Source organism: Phalacrocorax aristotelis, chromosome 1 (genome assembly GCF_949628215.1).
Source record: "Phalacrocorax aristotelis chromosome 1, bGulAri2.1, whole genome shotgun sequence".
Lineage (NCBI taxonomy): Eukaryota > Metazoa > Chordata > Aves > Suliformes > Phalacrocoracidae > Phalacrocorax > Phalacrocorax aristotelis.
This window is the reverse complement of record NC_134276.1, coordinates 66,007,059-66,026,652: the sequence shown is the minus strand read 5'-3', so window position 1 is coordinate 66,026,652 and position 19,594 is coordinate 66,007,059. Positions and strand designations below refer to the sequence as shown.

General features: G+C 37.7%; 1 protein-coding gene across 6 annotated transcripts in view; it reads right to left on the bottom strand.

Moving 5' to 3' along the window:
• ARHGEF7 (Rho guanine nucleotide exchange factor 7) overlaps positions 1-19,594 on the bottom strand; it is a 127,505-nt gene that overhangs the window by 16,846 nt on the left and 91,065 nt on the right. For all 6 annotated transcript variants that reach the window (XM_075091117.1, XM_075091078.1, XM_075091107.1 and 3 more), the window contains 9 exons: positions 16,947-17,085; positions 15,991-16,050; positions 14,714-14,860; positions 12,749-12,835; positions 9,153-9,231; positions 7,636-7,775; positions 6,745-6,969; positions 4,579-4,672; positions 1,526-1,615 (listed from right to left, as the gene is read on the bottom strand). In XM_075091117.1, the coding sequence (XP_074947218.1) occupies positions 1,526-1,615; positions 4,579-4,672; positions 6,745-6,969; positions 7,636-7,775; positions 9,153-9,231; positions 12,749-12,835; positions 14,714-14,860; positions 15,991-16,050; positions 16,947-17,085 (1,061 nt within the window). The remainder of the gene's footprint in view (positions 1-1,525; positions 1,616-4,578; positions 4,673-6,744; positions 6,970-7,635; positions 7,776-9,152; positions 9,232-12,748; positions 12,836-14,713; positions 14,861-15,990; positions 16,051-16,946; positions 17,086-19,594) is intronic.

Sequence of the window (19,594 nt, the reverse complement as noted above, 5' to 3'; positions counted from 1 at the left end):
TTTTATATCTGCGTGCACACACACACACTACTGTGCAAGTGCAAATGTTTCCCCAACTATTTCTTGTCATATTAAACTTGGAAATTATCAACAGTTCAGTCAAAACATCTAAACAGCAATCATCTCATTTAATTTTGTTTGGAACAACAGTATATCTTCAGAATTTTGAACACATTCATTTCCTTTTATCCAATTAAACACTTTTGTTATGACTGTAGGGCTATAAAATAGATTAGTATTAATATAAATTACGTAACCGTAGCTAATTTATGTAATTGACAATTTTATCACCTTGGAGACCTACAGTTCATTCAAGACAGAAAAATTAAAATGAAGGTTTTTGCTGTTACTTCAAAAGTTTCTACAGTCTAATACAAGAGCCATATTCCCATTTTCAAGTATATATGAATACAAAGTAGCTGGATTTTTTCAAGGTGATAAGAGCAAGTGAACGTGTATTACGAAAATCCATGAACTAAGTTTGCAACTGCCTTTTGAGACTTTTCAACTCTCAGCATGAAGTGCTTTTGCCTGGAAGCAGGACAGGCACAGAACGCTGTGGATAGCAGTAACAGTGATCAATACCGCAAATTTAAACAGCTTTAAGTGAACAGGGAGTAAGGTATAATGTCCACTCTTCTAGTTCCTAACAACAGCAAAACCAGACAAGTACTTCAGGATCATTATACTGTGTTCCAAGGATCCCTGAATTAAATCCGTATTCAGCAGTGCAAAACCTGTGCAAATCAGAACAAATGCAACAGCATTTTCTCCTTCCTTGTGTAAAAGGAACACATGCTGGTGGACTCCCCTGCTTTGTGCAATGTCTTACTTACAATACAGAGGAACTCCGCATGGCAACCTTGACTTGGATTAAATGAAGTAGGACCCCAGAGGCACGTTACAGGTTTTCAATAAGCTAGGTATTGATCTGAGAAACTAAAAACGGCTTTAAGCAACACACAGATCTGAGAAGAACTCTCCTGAAATTATGAGATGGGGTTACGATTCGTAATTAATACTAAAAACAGCTAGCGGCAAGAAAAGATATTTTTATAGGTCTACATTACTTTTCCATAGCCGAAGTCTTTTCTGAACAGAACAAGACAAAAACACACTCCTCCAAAATTATGACTTGTTCTTCATTCCTCCTCACTACCTACCAGCTTCTTGAAATTTATCAAAAGGCATACCGATCAACTGTCCTGTTCAGTTCAGACACCTCTCATTCACTGGTGAAGGTTCTGTGCAACTTTAAAACTTGACAAGTAGTCAGTTTTGGTTTGGTGGTCTTTTTGGTTGGTTGGATATTTTTTTTTTTAATACTGAAAGAATTGTAGTCTCTAATCATGGACCTTGGCATCGAATACTTAAACACTCAGCACTGATATTAAGCCAGAAACAGGTTTTCATTTCTTCTAGGTCCAGCTTGCTACTTGAAAAGGCCTGAAAACATACAACTCCCTTTTTTTGAAAACTATCTAGTTTGTTGTTTAGTTAGCCATTTCAGTATTTTCTAACTTACTTGAATTTAGTGTTTGACGTGTTTTGGCACTTGTGCAATATGCTTCAATGACTTTAAGAATCTGAGCATCTTCTTCTAAAGCAGCTGTACCTAGAACCAATGGGAAAAATAAAATTTTAAACGTGGTTATGTTTCTTAACACAGAAAAGCTTTTGTAAATCACTACGTTTCAGCTGAGACCAAAGTTCAACCTAATCAACCCTTTAAGATTCTCTTAATCATCCCATTTGGAGGAAGGAAAAAAAGAAAAAAAAAATTCAAACTTCAATGAGCAAAAGTAACAGTTTAAAGACAAAATACTATTTTGAAATGCTTGGAAAAGAAACCCCAAGTCAGAGTAATTACGCACTCATTCGAGAAATTTTCTGAGCGTCTGAAGTTGCACAGAACATGTTCTGAAGTATGATCACTCTGGTTCTAAACCAAACAGCCATTAAACCGAAAGAACTGTATACCCCAGTTATTATATACATATTATTGCATTATTTAATCAAAGAAATCAAGGAACAGAATATTAATTCACAGAAATATTGAAAACTTTTGGGTTCTGTATGTATACATTTATCTTATCAGATTTACTCCTTTTAGCAGCACACGATCGAAAATTAAACTCAGAATTAACATCATAATAAATATTTCGGTACAATTTCAGTCCAATGTGCAACTGGAAAGATGTCACTATCGTGTAAGGATTTTTGTGAAAAGGGGAGTAATTAAACTTTCCAGACTTTAAAGCAGAAACAGCACTACTGAAAAAAAAAAAAAAAAACCACCCTAATTATTCAAGCTTAATGTGGCAAAATTTTCCTAAAGGTAGAGCTCCACAGCAAATCTCCTTCGGGGATTAAATAAAAATGCTGTCAAATTTTTCACTTGCAACAAAGTGAAATTCCATTCACACTGAAATCTAGAGGTACCTCTACCATTAGTTTAGGTGGAACCATGAGTCTGAATGTAGGGCAAGACTATTTCTTGTTTTAAAAGTATTTTTCCTGGTTTCCTGCCACAAAACTTGAGGAAAAAACTAGTCTCAAAGACTTCCTGCTGCAGGAACCTGAACTGCCTTCAACATCAAAATGTAGTAGTATTCTCTGCCAGGCAATGCATCCTGTTAGTTTTTGTGATTTATTATCATCAGAACAAAGCCAACTGTCCAAACATTCGTCAGAATCAGCTGACAAGCTAACTGTTGCAGAAATTATCTTGACCCGATACAGTTTCCCTACAGTTGAAAAGAGACACGAGTAGTCCAAAGTATGGGTTATTTCTCTTTCAAGGCAGGAAAAATAATTGGATTTCATCGTGGCTGGAATGCAGCACTATGTTATTACAGTAGCAGGACAAATATTTCACTTCTGAAATGAGTATTGTGAGGACACTCAGTTGAAATACGTTACTTATTTTGGTTTGTCTGTTATAATGCTAATTTGACACAGCAGTTCTCAAAACATTGCTCATAAATCCCTGGGATTCCAGAGAAGATAAGTAATAAAACCCAAACTTATTTATCCATAAGCTTGAAGTTCAATAGAAGTTCCTCCGTGGAAAGCTTTTACAGCTCAACAAGCTAGAAAAGGCTGAAGGAAGACTGACATATAACAGAAGCTTCTAATTACTGACCCAAAGAGTGGGGGAAGAGAGAATAATACTGAGAATCAGTAAGTATTTCTGTAAGTAACACTCTCTGACTTAAAGCCACCAAAAATCCCTTTTATTGAAAGTTATCTCCTACATATACAATACTGAAAGGTGTTAATTTAATCAGGAATAAAAGTATAGAGCCTCTCCTTTCCCCAGAAAACAGAACTCATCTCCTCTTACTAAGTGTTCTTTAATAATTTCTAAATCTGCAAGTTGACAGCTTTACCGCTGTCATTACAACCACTGAATCTCCATTCTCCCAACATCTGAAATGATCCTGTATTGCAGTACTTTCATTTTTCCTAAACAGATACCTTCCTGTAAGGAGACACAACATCCTGATGTAAAACATCATCTTGCACATTCATGAACACAAGATTGTTCTATTCACTACCTTAACCTTTGCCATATAAAATTCACATCACACCCAGAAGGACCTCTACCTTAGACAAACCAAGAGTGCCCTGAGGAAAAGCTTTTTCTCTCCAACCCTACATAAACCATTGAGAGACAATGTTCACGATAACGCACTTCATGCATTGAACACTCAAGGCACAGTCCCTGTTTTAAGAAGCCCATGAGCAGAGGACAGAGACAGAGAAGCAAAAGCTGCAGTAAAAGAATCTGATCTTATTAAATACCCTGTCTCCTACTGATACAAGTAATTGGATTATTTATTCACACAAATTTGTAAGGAAGAATTAGAGTGACACTGACAACTAAATGAATATTGTGTTTGCTTGATAACATTAACCTTCCCTCCACCCCAAATTACCCCAACATCCAGATTTTGACCCTTCGGTTTTTCTGTATGTTCATCAATCTCAGTTCAGTGTTGTTCTTCAGACTTCAACCAATCTAAAGCTCTGCAATTTATCTGGACACAGCCACTAGCAAATGACCCTATTTCTAGGAGATTAGAGCAGACTGTTGAATCTTAGAGTGACCGTGGAAGCAGCTAGTCTTCAAAAACAGCGGCAATACCCAGCTTTCCAGCATCCAGCTCAGAAGCAGCTCCTACCAGGATTGATTTAAGAACATAGCTACTAAGTATTCTGCTGAAGTGGGACAGTATCTTCAAATTACAGTATTAAAAGACAGGTTTACCTTACTGAACTTTACATGGCTCTGTAGTCAACCTCACTTCCCTCTCTAGCGAACAGATAGAAATAGGCACTTCACAAGCATACATCCACTGTGGTCGATGGTAAGACTCTAGAAAGCAACTAATCCCACCATGACGTAAGCACCTAAGGTGAATAAAACAAACCATGCTCTGGAGAGCATGTCTCCTGACAGGAGAGAGGAAAGCAGATGACTTGTTTACATGCACATCTAACTTTCACAGAATTTAAACTGATGTTAGTTCCACCCCTATACATTACATGGACATTTGTTGAAGTCTCTCTTACTTTTTCTCAGTGCAAACTCTTCATCTGATGGCTTCCGTTCTGGCTTGCGTTTGGGAAGCAGCTTTTTCATAGTTTTAGGACTTTTACTGAGATCCTGTGCAGGGAAAATAAAAATAAAAAGAGTAGAGCTTCTCTACAATATTTCAAAGGTTTAACTTAAGACGTACACAAGTGTTTCTAACTTAAAAAAACTTAGCACCAAAATTCAGTTTACTAATACTTTTTGGCACATCCGATTTGCCTGAACTGGCTGATTTCCTCTCTACCCTTCCTCCAACCATACGTAAAGTCAGATATTTTATCTATTCTATTAACAGAAATATACAGAAAAGCTGCTGCAAAAGCATGCAGGCTGTTTGGGAGCTAGAGCAACGGGAAGAGGCAGACATACATTAACACAGGTTTTTATTTTTTTTTCCTTAACTTTTGAAGGGACAACCCATTCCACTTGCCTACTTAGAAGCAGGTAAAAAAGGTCCTAACAAAGAAGCCTGGCAGGTCATATACCCTTCAAAGCTAGAATTTGTAAATTTTTATGTTTGTTCTTACAAAGCTCTACAGAAAAAAAAAAAAACACAAAACACAAAACCAAAACAAATCCAACACCCAGCCAACAAACCCAGCAACAAATACAGCATTTCTGCTCAAAATGTGGTCATGCTAATTTATAGGAACAATGCTAGGTTACAGGAACAAAAGGAATATACTGGTCTATCCCTTACCTTAAGGATACAAGACATCCTCTATAAAAATACAGAACAAGAAAGTAAAAAGGTGAATGAGCAGGACAGACAAAAGGTGATGAAGATAGGTTCTGAATGTCACTGTATGCTAAACACTGTAAAGATGATTGAAATTTTACCACATTGAAGAATTTAGTGCCCTACACATGAAAACATGAAAGGAATATAACTTAAATTACAAAATGAGCATATAGGTCAGCCAAACAGAAGAACCTCTTGTAGCAACTAAGCCTAAATACTAACCTTCCAATTGCAGATCACCTATCACTTTTTCCCTGTTGTTTAGGGGATTTACAGAAAAAAGAAAAAAAAAAAGAAAAAAAGAGAAAGAAAAAGAAAGAAGAAGAAAGAAAAAGTCACACACACAGAGACATCACAAAAAACCGCACAGCCAGGCCACATTGGGGCACAGTGTTTAGGCTACAGTTTCTAAGAAACTGTAATTTACATGTCTGCAAAATAAAATTTTTCTGTCAAGATTGCATGCTTGCAGAATAAAATGTTCTTAGGCATAACTGTGTTATTCTTTCTGGGCCCAGCTGCTTCACGTTAATTATTATAATGAGAACGCATGACAAAGACATTGAAACAGGAAGTATCACCAAGCCACAGAGCATCCAATATTCTCCTCTTTACATACATGCAGACTTCCAAATCTAACATTTTCTTACTGTTTACAAAACCACACAAAATGTAGTGGCAGGACCAAATTAACCTACCGCCACCATCTTCTTGTGGTTAAAAAGCACCACATTTTATTTCTCTTGGAACAGATTCTTGTTTCATACCATATGCAATTAGAATTACAACAGCATCTTAAGTTTTTGGGTTTTGGTTTTTTTGCTAACATTAGCCATCAGATTCTTTTGAGTACAAAAACATTACATTTATTTTGACAGTTACCATTCTTTTATTTTTTAAAATATGCTATTGTTACCTAGTAACAGTGGTAAATACCAAGGAACCAAGAGTCATTTATACCACTGCAGCTGTTTAGAATTATTTGATACAGCACTTTGAAGCACTGTAAGATCCCTTATCCTAGATACTTCACATTGTGCTTAGCAAATAACTTACTCTGCAATAAGCCTGAACGATCAACATAAAGCAATTTCTAGTTTGAAGAAAAAAAAAAAGTAATAAAATCTTATTTATTAGCTGGATAAGGAGTGGAAATAAGTGGAACCACTTGGAGGAGACAGGGGAAGACTCTCCTAACAAGCCTTGGTATTTTCTGAGACGCAAGACTAAATCCCTGCTTGAAATAAACAGCATTCACTAGTCCATTACCACTCATTCAGCACTGGCTGTTAAATCATCTTTACACATGCACAGAACTGTAAATGGCTGTGTGTAAAAACAGAAGTTAGCTTCCCATTCTAGGCCTGCTACACAGTCATATTTCTTGGCTGCTGCATCTCACCTCTTTATAACAAAGAGCTGCTGAAGGCCGTAATGGAGGTGCAGGCCGTAAGCAGCTCAGACTCCAAGGCTTGGGGGTTTTCGGAGGTTCCAGAGGTCCCCAGTTTATTGTGGTATGTGGAGTCCCATGATGTGATGGATGAGGGAGAGTGTGGTACGCAGGAGTCAGTGGTATTGGCTTGCTGTCTGAATGCTTGCTGGAGGGTGTTACTGGATGGGAGGGAAGCTGTTGAAGACACAAAGGTGACGGCAAGGGAAAGAAAGCATGTTATTGTAATAAAGACATAGTATCACCACAGATTGGTGAAATAATCTCACTTGCTATCCAATACTTCTGTTTATTACAGATGGCCTTTGAAAATTGACACTAAATTATTATTATTTGGAAAAAAGGAGCTTAAAGAAATTTTTGTCTACCACAGACAGAGCATGCACTAAGAAAGAACAGCTACGAGCACTCTTGCTCCTACTTCTCTCACCACTGAAGATGGAGCTAAATTTAGATCCATTCATATCCAACAACTCAAATGCAGAACCCAAAAGAAGGTACTTAAGGAAATTAATTCTCCACAGCCTGTCAATTAAAACCAGTTAAAACCCACTGTTCTGAGGATACTTAAAAGATGGTGGTGTGTTACTTGGTCAAAATAGAAAAAGTAATGATAATGAATTTTCTTTTACTCTATTAAACTACTGCACCAAGATCTACGAATTTTATTCTTTGTTCACACAATTAAAAACAGAATGATCTTTTGACCTATTCAACTACCGTCATAACATTCAGTTTTTGTTACTAATGGCTAAAAAAATGCTTTACACAGTGGTATATTTGCCAGATAACCTAATCCTGCATACACTGCTCATTCACTTCAATCCAGAAGCTATTTATTACCGTATGAGATGGCACAGAGTGAGGTTTAATGGTGGGATTCCCAACAGTTGTGACTTTGGTTTGCTTCTGCAGGTGATCCACCCATTCATGCAAATCTTGTTGGTTGTTACAAGACACTAGTATCCTTTCAATCATATTTCCTAGGTGACAGAAAACAGAAGATGTAGGAAACCACAGAAAAACTCAGTCAATCTGACATGACTATGAAGACATTAATTTCCTAAAACATTATGTCCCCAAAATACTGACCAAAAATTTTAACCTGTATTTTCAGGACAACAGCATCTCACTTTTCTAGGTTGTAACAGACATTTCCTCCATGTATTTGTTGCTGTGCCAAGCACAGGAGTTCTACCTTCTCTCCCCACCTCTAAAAATTAAACACAACCTTTAATGATAAGAAATAGATGTAGGAGACAGGCTCATCCAGTAGCCTTACGCTTCTCCATCTTCCCCAGTAAAGCCAGAATATAGCCTAAAATGTTGTACTTGAGTCTAAAAGCTACAATATGGGAAAAGTTATAAAATACAGTTTGCTGATCTTCTCTTAGAAAAAGGCATAAAAAGTTGGTCTGAATCTAGTACTAAGGCTCAGGAAAAAACCACTTGGGAAAGCAGTCTTAACCAAAAATTACTTCTGTTTCTGCAGTTAACTCCATTTTAACCCATCACATTCCTCATCTGAGGTCAGCTGCATAGCTATTATCTCAGAAGAACACACACCATCGACAGCTTTCTCCCTCTGCCTCATAGCACTGATGTGCAATACTGCCTGCACAGTCAAGCTTACAGGGTCAAGATTACTTTACGTAAACGCAACCTGCTTGGAGGCAGAATTGATCCAGGAAACAAATGAAGGTATGAAGCTCCACCATATGGACCCTGCTCCCACTGTCCTTTAAATCCCCCAAGGAAATAAGGTACATGCTGAAACAAACGACTTGAACACACAGAAATTACCCGAAGTAAGCACAACAGCAACCATCATTAGCAAAGATGCTAAAGGTCCCCAGGAAAGAGATGGACCATTTATAGGAGGAAAGCTCTCACTTAACATTCTTCCAGACTCTCTGGAATTTCTTTTTTTCCAGTGAATAGCATATTTTGAACTGCTTCATTATGAAGGACCTTCTCCCAGGTTACTGCCTCCATGCATTATAATACAGAAAATTGGGATGAAATCCATGCAAAGACAGTTTGTTAACTGTTTTAAGACAAGCAGTAAAAAGCAGCTTTCAAGTGACACTCTGGGTAGCTGCCTTATGAAATTTGTACCATCACAGGATGGTTAAGGCTGGAAGGGACCTCTGTAGGTCATCCACCCTCCTTGCTCAAGCACAGACACCTAGAGCCAGCAGCCCAGGACCGTGGCCAGACCGCTTTTGAGTATCTCCAAGGATGGACATCTCTCCTGGCAACCTGTGCCTGTGCTTGGTACCCTCATAATGAAACAGTTTTTCCGTTTGAAATAGCATATCCTGGAGTAAGTAGCAAATAAAAATATTTACGGTCAATACCTGATATTTCAAATGCGTTTTTATGGTTTTCACTGTCTTCTAGCTTTGTGATAGTCATCCCTGTCATTGGCAGTTTTCCCTAAAAAAAAAAATAAATAGCAGTAACACTGACGTTAAATCCAAAACACACAAAAATCCAAAACACACCAAGTAAAGAATGTATAAACTTAAAGCTCTGAACAAAGACATACACAGAAAATCAGCAAACACATATACACACTGATGGGTTTAGAAACATTTCAAAATCCATACAAACACCTCATAATGCAAGTTTTTAATATGCTGAACTTCTGCAAGTGACACCTGTCACTTCAGTGAGTCTATTTGATACCTATGCAGGCTATGAAATCCATACAAATATAACAGTGGTCACTCGTGATAGCCTCAGGTTCTTGGAACGGAGACCTTCAGGGTCACCCCATATTACATGGTTAGAGGCAATGGTGACTCATCTTCAAGCACATTTATTTGCAACCTGTTTGATTAGCTCTTAAAATAAGGTTTGCGGTACAAGTAGATTTAGAAAGGAAGATTTCACTAACCAAATGCGTGAATTATTTACTGAAGATTTAAGTCTAATAACCCCACTACTAGAATGCCCTGAGTTGGAAGGGAACCACAAGGATCATCGAGTCCAGAAATTCACTCACAGAAATATTTGGGGAAAGAAAACAATAGCAGTAAAACCACCTTTAATTTGTAAAGTTTCAGAAGAACGTATTCATTTTGCAGAAGATAACCTCTCATTTTAAACCCAGTCAAGCTGGAAAAAGATGTCATTTTAGGATAACTTTCTGACCCTTTAGAAACTCAGAAGAATAAATAAGACTGAATATTGTCAGGATAAAAGGGTTTACCAAAAATGCAACTTTAATAAAGTTCTTTAAGACAGATCCTGTATTCTTCTGCACAGAAAGACTATTCAGCACATGCTGGCAAAAGTGCAAATACTATGTACTGTGGAATTTTGGCTCCAATGAAGGGGGAAAAAACCCCACCCCAAACTCACAAGTTCTTTTTCTTTTTTCCCCTTTTTCTTTCCTAATGACTGCAGAATGAACAAAGCTTTCTTAGAAGCCTGGAAACTAAAAATCACTTGATATTCTGTATGCACAGAGCATGCTCAAGCACAAGATGCCAAAGAGAAAGGAAGAGGTTTTTTGCAACAGCTTCCCTACTGAAGGAAACATGGTGGCATTGTGCACTACAATGCAGCCTAAAATCCTCTGTTTCCCCTGTGTTTGCTGGTTCATGAATAACACAGCATACAGCCACAATGAAAGAGAGGTGCAAGAACTGCTGATGTTGGTGAAGACAATATGGGGATGCACCAAAAGACTGGTGACAGAACAAAGATGACCTGAGCTACAAGCAGAGAAAAAGTACTAAGTCAGCAAAAAACAGCGAAAATGGAACTGAACTCATGAATCATTTATAGTCCCCTTCTTTCAACAAAATTGTGAAGCCATCTTGTAAAATATGGTTTGTGCCCCTTGTCATTTCAGTTTACCACTGCTAAAAGTTCTCCCAATTAGCTCATGTGGCAGATTATCAGCACTATCAACCAGAACACCCGAAGCCTACTGATAACTGGAATATTCAGAAATACAGGGAGGATGTAGTGTAGGATGCTGACTCCAGTGGCATTGTTTCCCTGGGAACGACTGAGGGAGCTGCATCGCCTTCTGCCCTTATCCATCCCAGTTCTGAGACAAGAACCTTAGAAGAAAAGTTCGTGAGGCCTACATTGTGCTATCCAGACAGACACGAACAGTGAAGAAATAATTTTGCCTTGCTGTGAATATGTATTCATTAATATTCAAGAAGTTCTCACTGTTGGGAATATCATGTGAGAGGTTCTGAGGAAATTAAGTTTTGCATTCAGCAGAAGGTTGGACAGCAAACACTAAGAAAGGGCTGTGACCATACTGAGCAGAAGCTGAAGACAAATGCACAGAAAATTGCTTGTTTACTGAACAATGTTGTGCACCTGGGGGACAAGGTGGGAGAGAGGAGGAAGAAATGTGAGGTACAAAAGACGACAAAAATTAAGCCTGACAGATTCACTGTTTAATTTCATACTGGTTTTTTGCTAACACACTGAATTTCCAGCCAGTTGCCTTTTTAACTAGTACACAAGAATCTTTCTTCATCAAGAATTCTGGATGTGCCACTTGAGATATAGAGCTCACCTGCCTTTTTCTAGTATCTTTCTTCCATCTGTGTTGGGATAAAGCACTGGCCAAAAATTCTGAAGAGCAACACAAAGCTAAGAGAAGCTTGACTGTGTATTTGAACCATCTAATGCAACACAGTCTCAAGACAAATCCAGCTACTACCATGGCAGCCAAGATATGAATCCAAACATGAATTTTGGAATTCAATTGCTCTTAAAGTCACAGTCTGTGACTGGATATAGCCAATTACGTAGGAACCCCGAACAACTATGCTTCAGTATCCCTTCACAGGAGGCAAATCACTGTTCAGGAGAAAGGAACAAACTGCTTGAGAGCCTGATTTACAGAAGCATTTACAGAAAGTGAAATCTCAGGCTCCTTTTAGAACTTTTGGCATTTTACTGTGATGTCTGGAAACCACATAACCATACTTGAACAACATTTATAAAGATTTCAGAAACTCATGGTCTGTGCATTTGCTTTAACTTCACCTCTCAGGGGTCTCTGGAACAATACAACCAAAATGAAACTGCTTCTGTGAGACATGTCCTAAAGCTACAGGTCATCAACCAGCACTGATCCTCCTGCCCTATAGCAGAGTTGCTCTGTTTCTGTAGTGGGGAAACAGACAAGAAGTATTCAGCTGGGTAACTTGCTAGAGAGCTCAAAGAGCATGTCTACCAGGAGTGAGTGGTTGATCTGAACTGAAAACACCTGGTGCTAGAGACCCAGAGGCCACACGGTATGCATTTCAGGTGGTGTTACACTGGGCCAGCTCCAGACTGGGGCCATGGACTAAATGCCAGTCCACATACTTGATCTGCTCCAGTAGTTGTAGCAGATCAAGTGCACTTTTGGAGCATGCTTTCCAGTTCAGCTTCATCCAGAGGGAGTCCAGTCTGAGCCTTGAGACTGTCTACACTGTGACTCAAATATCGGTAAATAGGGAAAACTAGATGATTCATTTCAAAAGTGCTCTACTGATGCAAAGATAAAACACTAATGTAGACACACCTAAAAGAAACAGATGGTAGCACAGCCTAACTTACACCAGGTGCAGGCTTAGGAGTGTTGTATAGTTTTAGTAACACTTGAGCAGCAGTTGGAAGAGCACTAACAAACTTGTACAACAGCATCATTTTCCTATGTAGATCTAAAAAGCTACCAAGACTCCCTCTCATTAGCTAGTACTAACAAGGTAAAACACCCCTTGCTAATAGTCACAGCTGCAAAAATCATACCCAGGCTTCTAGCTCAGAATTCTTTAAAACAGATGACCAGTTCTAATTGCAGGAATTACCTTTTACCTTTATAAATGCAGAAGTTTAGTAATCCTTCCAAGTTTTCTACAAAATACCATTTAGAAAAAAGCCATCTCCCCCAACACATTTATACACATATGTACATGTATTACTTTACCTGATAGATAAACCCACTCATTCTTGGGCTGGCAGACAACATTAGCAAAATGTTAGGGAAGAGAAGAAGATACCTTTCATTCTTTTCCTTATCAAAAAAAGAAAATGAAAAAGTAAATACAACATCACAAGCCCCCTCCCCCCTTTTTCTTTTTTATATTATTAAAAACTACCATCAATTTTAGAACTCCAGAAATTACGCCACAAATATTCGCTCCTGGCAAAATTAACTCTCCATAGAATTAAAAAAAAAAAAAAAAAAAAAGGTGTGTGCGTGTCATAATTATTTGATTTTCTGTTTGAAAAGTGGTAGTAGAAAGAATAGCTAGTAATAGTGCTATGCCTATACTTCTTCCTGGAGAGTACAGCCTAATATTTTAAAACAGAAATTGTACAGTCCGGGTAAAACACTGACCTTGTTTAATATAACAACTGTTCTGCTGATTTCAGCAAATCCAAAATGACACATTGGATATATTTCTTAATATAACTTAGATGGATGCTGTTACAGTAATGTCAAGACTGTGGTCTCTCAAATTGGAGAGATCAGATTTTTGCATGATGTTTTATTATGTCTCAAAGTAGAGGATAAAAGAAAAGTAATAATGCTCATATTCACAACAAAAACACTGATTACGTTCTTCTGGTTTTAATTTGCTGGTTTCACCTATTAAGTTGTCCTGTTTTTACTTTGGGGGTATTTTTATGGAAGGAGGAGAAAGTTTACAAAATCTACTGCTATAGACAAACAATGAAAGAGAAAAGCATTAAAGTATAATGTAACAGATATATCCATTGACAAAGCCATCTCAATTTCAAGCATCTTTGAAAAACAATACAAGTCCTTACCAAGTTTTAATATTTGTTTTCCAGTAAACCTTTATAAGCGTCAATATTATTTAAAAAAAAAAAGCAAAACCAGTTGCTTTTGCACAAATGAAACTGTGCTACATCTAGTCAAAAAGCTGTAATGCTGTTTAGAAACTTCCAAAAGTCCATTACGTTTGACATTTTAGCTCATGATGACAGTGGGAGGTAGGATGGTGTTTTTGTTTTAAGACTACAGGAAGAGACATGACTGCAGAAGATGCCCTATCAGCTCTATTGAACCTTTTTTATTTTAACACCTAACAAAATATCTGAGAGAAAAATATCAGGTGATGAATTCTGACATATTCACTTGCATAAGCACTCTTCTCTTTCTTCATATTTATGGACATCTTTGTTCTAAGGGAATAAACTGACTGAATGAGGTTGCAATTCAAAAGCCCCCACCAAGTTCAAAGCTTCATTGATTTTACAGGGGGACAACTGACAGTAAAAACACGTCAGTAATCTGTATGATATTTCCTGTCTGTTAGCACTTGCTTTTAAGGTTATTTTAACATTATTTCTGGTAGGACAACCTTTCCTTTGTGTGTTTTGTTTGTTTGGTTTGTTTTTTTAAAAAAAATCATCCCAGACTTTGCAGTGTCACCTTCGACCTAATGTCTCTTCTTATTCTATTTCTCCAAAACCACTTTATTCTTAAGCTTCTATTTCAAAATTTACTACTTGAGCAAAGTGCCCAAAACAGCAAGGAAAATGTGTGCCTCAGACACCTTATAATGCAAAACTTGAAAACTTTTGTTATTTAAAGCACACTCTAACTGCTGTGCAAAATGATTCTGTAACACAACTAGAAATGGAAAATCCTGTTTAATTATGCACTTTGAAAACAGTCCTGCAAAATCATCTTACAATGTTTATAACTGCTATATTTGGTTACATTTCAGTAAGTTTTACAGATGAGACCATCCATCTTCAAGGAAGATTATTTCACATTTTGTAATAAAAACGTTATATCAGCAGAGAAAGATTTTAGTCTAAATTAGTATCTCTGAAGCATTCTGTTTATTTCTGCTGCATAATTAATTTTTTTCAAAATGGAAAGAAAGACCGACAGCAAAGATGAGAAGGGCATTACCTCACTTCCGGCACACTGAATCATGACCTGGGACATGTAAATCACGTTGCCAAGTGTTTTAATATCCTCTCCTTCCCAACAACGGATAGCTTCCGTCAGGATCTGTAGTTCAAGTTCTTTCCGTTTTCGTACTTCTTGACATTGTGCCTAACAAACACAGGGAGAAATACCACCTCTATCAACTCTATCAATTTGGGGCAAGTTAACAGCAGAAATACCATTACAGCTGTATTTACTGTTGTGCTTGTAGTACACAGAAGACAGCACCTGACTTGAAGCATTTTCATTTAGATTACTATTACCAAGAGTCATAACTGTTTCTCAAATTTCTCCTTTCTATACATTTTAAATTTTTGTACTTCCAACCAAAACCAGCTAGGCTGAATGGAAAAGATCAACACAGCTGTCACGAGTACACATGACTATACAGAAAAGCACCTTTCTTCAGTAAAAGGAGGCACGCTAATCGTGCAAACTATGAGTGTGTACAACCTTGTGTTCCTGTTTTTATTAAATGCCTCCAACCTGCTCTACTAGCTGTACTCCTGCTCATGTTAATTTTTCTCCACAAGAATTGTTTCCTTTTGTTTGTAAAGCACCCAGAGTGGGATCCCCAAACCTCTTCTGAACACAGACAACACTAAATTTCTGCTTTTAAAAATAAAAATATTAAAAATAGAAAATGCCAGGTTACCACCAGCACACACTCCTAACAGGAAACAGACCACATTAAGTTCATTGTAACTGGGACTGCATTAAATACATGCTTATTGCAGTTGACTTTTTTTTTTAAAGACAATAACAGACAGCTCATCTGTTCAAATTAGGCTTCCTACTCTAATTATTACTACAAGTTTCATATCTTCTGAACTTCGCTAGCTCTTTTCCCTTCATCTTCTCTCCCGCAACTCCAACACCATTCCCCTAGAAGGAATGCACTTTAGAAAAACCTCTGAAAAAATAACTCAATTGTTGTAAAGAAGCTGCTGTTCAGGATACTAGTTATGCGAGTACTAGTAGAAAGGGAGACAAAGAACGAGGGAGAGGGCAGTCCAAGAGGTGCAGAATGCTTGCATGGCTCTTGCATCAATAGTCTATTTGCTGTAACTCCCCAGTAAATCACCATCCTTAGCTCTGCCCACAAACTGTATAAATTTCCAGGCTTTCAAAAATTTCTTATACATTCACAAAAACGCTTCACATTTTTATGCAATAGAAGGGGATGAAGTTAGAAAACTTTGTACTTAAAATATATAATCTATTTTTATCACTCTTACAGAAAGATTTTTGAAGGCAGTCATGGATTTTTGAATATCTGGACGATCCGGATGATAATCCTAAAAACAATGGAGAAAATATACAATAAAAACTTTAGTTTTAATAAAATTACTAAACAAATTTTAGAGGCTTAACTAAAAACAAATAAACAATTATGTAAAATAGAAGTTGTAGACCTATCTGCTCTCTTTTCACAGCCTTCTTGTTCTATATCAAACACTGGTGGCTGGTAATAAAAAATGAAGAGCCACTTACAACATTCCTACTTATGCTTAAACTAGAGCCAAGGAAGTTTTACAAGACCTAGCAGACAGAGATTTTGAAATCCTAACAGGAAAGTGCTCATTTTAAAGAGTTTTATTTGGCATATTAGCTTTTTCCCAAAGTAGATTCCTTACAGACTAGTATTTTCCATTGTCACTGACTAACAAACCAAATTTTGTGACACAACAAAGACCCATGCGCTTTCTATTTCTCTCCCTCCTTCACACTCCAAAAATCTAACCTATAAAATGCAAAGGTGGAAACAGTAGCTCCTCAAACACCATCTCATATTGGAAAGACCATTTTTGGACACTGTTCAGTAGAAGTCAAAGGGACTATTTTGGTGACGTGTTCAACACACGGAGGTCTTAAGATGAGAAGCAGCTCTCCTTCTACAAGATAAAGTAGTCTCAAGTAGTATGCAGGAGACACATTCAATGCCAAGGCAACCAAAGACCCTGCAAGACTGTTCTAGGAGTGAAGATTAGCTTCTCTGGCTAGTTTTACTTCAAATGTTAGCTTTTTCAGGGTTTTACTGCACTAAGTTTTAAACCTTTGCAGCCCATATTTTAGAAGGCTGACGAAGAGCAAACAAATGTAATTTTGGGTCCCATCATGTTTGACATGTACCTTTAAAATAATTGTTGTCAAATCATCATTAAGCTGGAACATAAATGCTGATAAGATATACCTCCATGTGCCTTTCAAGTTCTTTGAGTAACGTGGGGTATTTATCCAGACGCATAAAAGGTTTGCTGAGGCCTGTGGTCAGTACAAGGATCCCAGGGCTGTTGGCACCTTTCATCTCCATAAATTCTCCTAGCTCCTCACTGTGTGCACAAGATATTTAAGCAAATTAAGATCAAATTACCAAGACAATTAAAATTATATTGGATTATTCACTTCAGTCTTTCATCTGCAATGAATTCTGCCAATAAAACAAGAGGCCAAATAAAAAGCAATTTGAGTACAACTTAAGTGCTACAATCAGTTTCCACATTAAATACAGGAACATAGACATTTGCAGATTTAGGGTCCATCCAGGGAACAACAGATATAGGATCAAACCCACTGTTCTAGGAAACTGATGCTCAGAGACAGCTCCTAAATGCTACCCCATCCGAGCAACGATTACAGAATAATTTGCACTATATTTTATTACTCAGCTCTTTATTCTAGTAAAATGACACCTGACTTTAGAGGTGGTTTACACAGGTAATACACAAGCTTAAATGAGTCAATGGCTCCATATTTAATCAAGCATCAATATTTTTAAGGTGTCAGGCACTAGTAAGAAAACAAAGAATATTTCAGAACTTTTTTTCCTCCCATACTTACACGCTTAATGACTTCATCGCACACATCCAAGGCGTTACTGTAAAAAGACCAACTAACCACCAGCCATACAAATGGTAGACCCTAATTACTGCACAATCTGTTCTTGAACAACTTAGGGTTTCACCAAGGGTGTACATACACAAAACAATTGTTTTGACAGCAAAGTTGTGTAATACATGCTTTCCAAATATAATGAACTGCTTCTTCCTCTACCAGATGGTTTTTCATATTTGCATCATTTCCAAGAACTGGTCCAGCCCCTCAACTTTTTACATTTACTCAGTTTAAAAAGCAGCACATCCTGAGAATTTCAGCTCACTGTGCCATCAAGGAAACTTAAAACAGCTACATCTTCTGCTTCCTTATAAAGCAGAAGTTTCAGAAGACTATGGTGGAAGACAAGCTTTTCTAGAGTTTAAGTGACCAGGAACAAAATGTGCCCTCTCCATAGGGAAAGAAAGGTACAGCAGCACTTGGGCTGATTTCCAGGCTTCAGAAAATGGAAGGTGCAGAAGAACATGGGATTCTAAAGACACAATCTAAATAAAGGAAATCCAGAAAGCTGCCTATTAAACATATAACATCTTCTTGCATTCAAGCTCTGTCATTCTACATGTCTGCTGGATGTTATAGTATATTAACTAGTTCTCAAAAAAAAAAACCCACAACAAAGCCTACTATTTTCATGTGACGGTTGTGTAAATGCTACTCTACGATATCCTGAAAGTCTTAACTTTCTACTGATTAATAGCATTACATTCCCTTAAGTCAGAATTACTACTTAAAGTTTTTTTCCTTTCCTTTGTTATTGCCATAGTCCCATTTTTCAAAGGAAGCCTTATCCAGCTACCAGATTCCGTACTCTTAGAAAGTGTCAAAACAGTGAAAAACACCAAACAGCAATAAAGGAGGAACACTTGCACATTATGGCCACATTAACAAAAAGGGAAGGGCAAGGATCTCTAAACCTAGGGCATAGTGTTTCCAAGCAGAAGTGAAGGCAAATTTTGACCTTCTCAGTTTCCTTAGGAAAAAGAACACTGATAGGACACTGCCATAATACACACACTCAATTATCAGTCAGTCACGCTACAGAAAAGCGTTACACAGATTAAGGCAAAACAGACCTCCGTACCTCCCCAAGACACAAACACACACAACTCCTTCCCATTCCAGAACAAGTAGCACTTTGCTTAGCAACATCATTTGTCCAAATAGATGAAGAGAGTAGATCACTAATATCAACCACGATCTTCCCATCCCAGTGTAAGTGCTTTACCCACCATCCCAGCCAGATCTCTCTCCTCCCAGCTGCTAAAGCTTCCCAAGTTCACAGTTCACACATTTTACTCCAATGTTTACTTGTCTTCAGATTAGTTGATATTTACTTACACTACCTTGCTTAAATACATCCAGCACCATTTGTGAATTGCCAGGTCTGACATAACCTTACACAACTTTTTAGAGCACTTCACCCCCATTCTAACCAGGCCCAGCACTCCTCAGTACATGTATTTGTGCAGTTTCTGCTGTACTCAGCTGCAGCTTTGAGAGAACGGGTAAGGGGATTTCCCAGCACCTGCTTTGCAATTTAAAGATACAAAGAGAAGGGCTGGGCACCCTTGAGGATGCCCACAGCCCCACCAGGCAGACTTTGCTACACCCCTCTCAAGCAACACGTATCAGCAACTTGAGGCCTCCTAAAATCAGTTTGTGACACGATCAGGTTTTAGCCAAACTTAAAACCCACTGAAAAACCTCCTACAGTACCTTGCATGGAAAAATTTTAATAATGCACCACAGATAAACCTGAGTACTCTTCTAGCTTAAATTCAGATATAAGAAGCAAAGCTGGCCAACTTTGAATACCTAGAGCCTGAAGGTCTACTTTGCCTTATGCTTTCTTGGTCACAGCCCTTACTCAGCATAAAAATCACACCAACTTCAGAACCTGACAACTGATTCTGGCGGCATCCTACGGCTAAGGAGTTTGACTCATGA